This window comes from Stegodyphus dumicola, chromosome 3 (assembly GCF_044657685.1).
Source record: "Stegodyphus dumicola isolate Sdum_Otavi_A_Nest chromosome 3, ASM4465768v1".
Lineage (NCBI taxonomy): Eukaryota > Metazoa > Arthropoda > Arachnida > Araneae > Eresidae > Stegodyphus > Stegodyphus dumicola.
Window position 1 is genome coordinate 84,969,967 of NC_140770.1, and position 6,000 is coordinate 84,975,966.

The following is a 6,000-nucleotide window of genomic DNA, read 5'->3' on the forward strand; positions in this document are numbered from 1 at the left end:
AATTAAACTACTGCTCATTAGCCATTTCAACAATCTATGAGCTTTTAAGAAATGTAAAGTCCAGAAAAGCAGGTTAAATATCACGTGGAGGTCCAATAACAAGGCTTAAGTGATGCATGTTCTTTTTACAGATTGGATTAATTAAGTTGCCCATGTTTGGTCCACCTGTTAAAAAAATTCTGCTTGAGATGACTTTGTCACTCCATTCCTTGTTTGTTATGGATGCATTTCTGCACATCCTCAGGCCTAGAAGAATTTAAACCTTGAAGAATTAAAATTTTTCAAGATCCATTTCCTACCTTCCAACACTAATCTTTTACTGCCGCCCTTGCACCAGCAGATCATTTTGAAAAGCTCTACACTAATATTCTCTTTGAGCATTTTTTGTGGTAACTGGCGGAACCAATCACACTCTCTGAGAGTTTGGAAAAGACTATTTTCACATATAGTTGCCTACCATAGGTGTTCACTTCCACGCCTATCGAATTAATTTCCACCTTTTCGTTGCCTTGCGTTGGCAACACGCTTTTGAGTTTTGTCGTTCATAGAATACGTAGGCTTAAAGCGTAGCTGGCCTGTAACGTTGTAATTCCTATTTTAAAGCTTATCTGTACTGCTGAATTATTACTAAATGTTTACATATAATGTTTTATTATTAAATGTATTCAGTTTAGTTTAAATAGACCGAGAGTCATTGAATTTATTAAAGATATTTAAAATCGAAACTACATCACCCATTTCGGCGCCATTCTAATACGAGAAATGTAAACAATAGGTGCTCAAAAAAGATACTAAACACTAAACTAAAAAAATACATCTACATATAGGTGCTCAACAAATGCACCTACATATAATAATAAATGCACTTACATATAGGTGCTCAACAAAGCATGGGAGGGTGCACCGAGAGAACCATTATTTCTGCATCGAAAAAGCTTTGTCCAGATAAAGTTGTGGAAGAGATTTTATTTGGGGAGGAAGAGATAAAAGCCTCAGCAAAGTAAGAATGTTCCAGTGAAATAAGGGAAATGCTGAAAGCATTGGAAATTACTGCATCATACCTTGAGAAGGATCACCTTAATAATGCAATAGTAATAATAGTAGTTTTAATGCTTATTTTCACCAAATTTGGAAGCAATGACAAAAACAACTTTAGACAACTTTCTTGTAAAAAAGAATTTATTATGAATAATAAATTGTTGTTATAAAATTGTTTGAGGGTTTTTTTTTAATGGTATTCATTATTGTATTTTACATTGACTCTTATGAAAAAAATATTTCGCTTAATGAGTTTTTCATATTACAAATAAAATACAGGAGCAAATTATACTTGATAAGTGTGTCCAATTTTTTTTTTTTCAAATAAGAAATGTCTTCATTATATTTTATAGGAACATATAAAATCAGTGTTGCATATTTAGTTTTAGTGTTAGGGTAAATGAAAAATTTTTTTAGTTAAAACAAAAATGGGCTCTCAGTTTAAGAAAATAAAATATTCCACAATTTAATTTTGTTGAAGTATGTTTTATATTTTATATTATTAAAAGTATTTTGTTTTTCATATTAATAAAAATATTTTTTCTTTTAAAGTATAGATGAAGATTTGAAATTTTACAGTATACTTTTAAAAATGTATACCATCTATTTATGTATTACTTAACCCATTAACCGCCAAAACTACAAGGAATGTTTCTTTTCTCATGAAAATAATAACAAATATTAAATTAAGCATTTATAACATAAATTTACATTTAAAATAAAAAAAATGCTCTTACCTGGGGAAAAAGCGAGTGTTGCGTTCGCGCAACGTCAGGGGAATAAGACTACGGATGTTTAGTGAGTAGGATTGTACTCGTGTGATGTTTCTTTTGAGTGGAGCTCAGGATTACTTTTTAGCTGTATAACGTTTTATAAATCTACAAATAACTTTACTTGTAATTAATTTAATATTAAAATATATATTGTATTTCTTTTACAAATACAGATTATTTCATTTGAAAGATTCAAGCATGAAAAGATTGATTACAATCATGATGTTAAGCTACATTACATACTTTGCATCTACAAACAGTCTGGCTATGGTACTCTTTACAACAAAGTCTTTTGTTATCAACGGACTTTACGATAAAATGTCTACCATCTCCATACGATGGTTTTTGAATGCTGAATTTATTAGGTCTTCCTGTTGCTGATCTATTTCTGGCTAATTCTTCACTATCAAGAGGAGTTTGCAAAAGGAGTAATGCATTCTCGCGTCTGGAATCTAAAAGAGATTTTATATTTCCAGCAGTAAAAAGTGGTGATATTTAGTAAGTTTAGATACGGTCTCACCTCATATAATTTATTAGTATTGTCAATTTGACTATTGCCAAATGCAAATTCTGCTTCATATTCCTGTACTGCAAACGTGATATCAATTCTCGTACAACAGGAACAGAAATGTCCTTATCAAAAGACCAATACATTTTTTCTCGAGGTAAAGAATGATATCCTGTAAGCAATAATATTCCAGTAAATCTTCTCATATAGGCTTCAGATGCAATAAATTCTGGGCTTTTTTTTTTTTTTTTTTTTTTTTTTTGCTGAGCATATATATTTGTCTGTTCAACGAGAAGAGAGTAAATGTCTAAACCAAAAAGAAAATCGAAAATCTGTGCACTAGTTTTACCTTCTGTTTTGTCTTTTATAATTTCTTTTCTGTCTCTTTCTTCATGTTCTTCCTGAGACATAACTAACAGTTTCTTTTTTATCAACTTCAAGATCTCAGTCTTCTGCTTTTTAAACATTTTAGTATGACTATAACTGCTTTTAGAAGGCGGAAACTTACTTCTTACTTGAATTTCAACTTCTCCAGCAGTATCATTTGGTAAAATATCATTATCATTATTTAAAACATTGCCAGTCATTTCTTCTTCATCCCTAGACTCTGCAATTTCTGGGGGAACAACAACAATATCAGTTTCCTTCTGGTCATTATTAACATTATCATCATCTGTTTCTTCATCAAAAAATCTTTGAAGGGCTTCTTCTAATGCAAGATACCTCGTTCTAGGCATTCTTAAACAACCAGAACATGAATCAGAACATCGAAAGGAATGAGTGAAAAAGGAGATTGACTACCCGTTTCCTGCTAACTCCTGCTGACATTGTGTCAACGCAACACATGTTTTCCATTCCTTCCCAACACAAATATAAACATCTGACTGATATAATGTTCTGATAAACGGTGACCTTGACTAAAAATAGATCACTCATAAAGACGGCAATTCTTTCATTAAATATTTTCAGTAAAAATACCCGGTCGAAAATTTTGCTTAAAGTATGAGATTAATTATTATAAACAAAATGATTGCTGAAGGCAAATATTTTTTTACAGAAATAATCTTCATAATATTCCCTACACAAAATCATCATCTGGTAAAATATCTTAGGTAGTTACTTTTATATATGCATTTATTTTGACCGTTGCGTGAACACTAGCGGCTACTGGGTTAACCATAAATTAATATTCTAGTTTTTATAAGTTTTTATATTGCATTGTTTTTTTTTTTTCTTTTTCAGATTTATATTCCATCTAGGGTTGGAATTGTTTATGCTCGTGTGGACTAGTTATGGACCATTCTATATAGTAGTAGAACTTAACAAGTTGCCATATATTTGCAGTACCTGAATGTGGTATATCTAGTTGCATTATTGTGAAATTTGTTAGCTATACTAGAAGTTTACCAAAAATTTTTAAATTTACTGGGACATTGTCAAATTTTTGTAGTAATTGTTATTTTTTATCTGTTATTGTTTGAAAAATTTATAATTGCTGTTTTAAAAGACTTCTTGTATATAGTTGAAATTGACTTCAAAGTTTTAGAATTTGGAAACTGAATATTAAATGATTTTGTTTAATAAAGGCTTTAATCTCTTTGCACACTTTGTATGGCTCTATACACAAGTTTTTATTGCATAAAAAAATTTAAAAGCACAAATCATGGATGCTCGTGTGGACTAATTATGGACCATTCTATATAGTAGTAGAACTTAATAAGCTGCCATATATTTTCAGTACCTGAATGTTGTGTATCTTGTTGCACTATTGTGAAATTTGTTAGCTATACTAGAAGTTTACCAGACATTTTAAAATTTACCGTGACTTTGTCAAATTTTTGTAGTAATTGTTATTTTTTTACATGTTAAACAATTTATAATTGCTGTTTCAAAAGACGTCTTGTATAACTGAAATTGACCTCAAAGTTTTAGAATTTGGAAACTGAATATTAAATGATTTTGTTTAATAAAGGCTTTAATTTTAATCTCTTTGCACATTTTGTATGGCTCTATACATAGTTTTTATTGCATAAATAATGGAAATTTTGTGAATAAAATAACTGAGTATTCAAATTCTCGTTGAAATTTAAAGTGATGAGCCCAAGAATTAATGATGTACATTGCATTCAAATTACTTGCAGATGCTTTTGTCAGGTCATGAAAATGATTTCATGTCGTGCTTTTGTCAAGTTATAAAATGTAATTCATGGAGAAGTGAAGCCTGTTCTGAAGTATTAGGACAAGCTCAGGAATACTATAATTTAAAATTATTTAAATATTTATAATTTATCTATTGAATGAAAGTTCATTGAGAAGTTATTGTCATATTCAAATTTTGAATTAAATTTTGGTGGCTGTAATAATAATTCAACCAATCATAATATGGAAATAGAAGGAAAAAAAAAAATGTTTAGCTATACTTTAACTGCTAAACAGTTTTCCCCCAGATATGATATAGCTGATGGATAGTACATATTTTACAATGTGATTTGATCCAATGTGGTATGGGTGTGTATCTCATATCCAAATTTTTAGTTTTTGAATATCCCATTTTATTTATTTTATTTTAGTTTTTCTATTTATAAGTGGCGTCACCTGGATGTAAGGACAAGTCAATAAGTTTTTTTGTTTCTTTTGAATTCCTAGTAAAAAGCACCTTTTTTTTAATACATCGTGTTATATTTGCTAAATGATTTGCATAGTTAAGTCTTATTTCAGATTATTAAATTTTTATAATCTTATTATAAAAAGCATATAAAATAGTTTTTAAGTTATATTATTATAATTTACATGTTTTAATCAACTGAAATTAGAAATAGAAAAAGCGAATTGGACGATTCAGAAAGCAAAAGCACTGACCAGTGAGGGTTCAGACATCAGTGTCTATGAAAATGTACTATGCGAAATTTGAAGCTGTATGGATTTTTATGGATCTTCAAATAATGAAATTAGCTTGGAAGTTGTTTAAACATTCTATGAGTTTGATATAAAAAATCCTTCACTGCTTTCCATCGAGATTTCCATTTCTTGGCTCTCCAAACATTCACATGAGTATCGAAGAAACTAGAATTGCCCAAAATAACTTAAAAATTGTACAATTCTGTGGGTACATTTTGATGATGATCTTGTAAGTAATGATGATATTGTGTTAGAAAGCTTACATCTCCATTCACACTGAAAATTTTGACAATGTATGATAGCAAATGAAATTAACATAATGTTTTTTTTCCATCAGCTAGTTGAAAGGTATTGTAGAAAAAACTATCAATTCACCGTTTCTTAAAACTTATCCCTGTTGAAAAGAAAAACGAATCGACTCTGAAAAATCACCATTTCTCTCCTGGTGAAAAGAAAAAAAAATCAGTTCCTCGAAGGGCAATCAAGGTGCTCAAAGAGAAACAAGGCAAAAACTAAGATAGGGAAAAAAAAAAAAAAAAAAAAAGCCAGGTTTGAAAACTGAGATTTTGAATATACTACACTGAGCTAAAATGTTAAGTTGTTAAAAATTAATAGAAAGTAAAGCTGTGTAAAATAAGTTACTACTACCATCTGCATGTGTAAAAAAAGTCAACATTACAGGAATAATTTACCTAAAGTAAGATTATTGCTCATATCTATTTATGCAAAAAGCTAACGCTACAGGTATAACTGCAATTTTTAGCTCTCTCTCACTTTTATATA

At 29.6% G+C, this 6,000-nt stretch overlaps 1 protein-coding gene across 2 annotated transcripts in view; it reads left to right on the top strand.

Moving 5' to 3' along the window:
- AGBE (1,4-alpha-glucan-branching enzyme) overlaps positions 1 to 3,922 on the top strand; it is a 68,425-nt gene extending 64,503 nt beyond the window's left edge. Inside the window, exon 15 of one of the 2 annotated variants that reach the window (XR_004757916.2) lies at positions 3,562 to 3,592. Coding sequence is in view for 1 of the 2 variants with exons in the window: in XM_035357425.2 (XP_035213316.1) it covers positions 3,562 to 3,609 (48 nt within the window). In the remaining variant the exon portion in view is untranslated. Of the gene's footprint in view, positions 1 to 3,561 lie in introns of both variants that reach the window. The other variant, XM_035357425.2, reaches the window with a different exon arrangement.
- Positions 3,923 to 6,000: the final 2,078 nt, after the last annotated feature.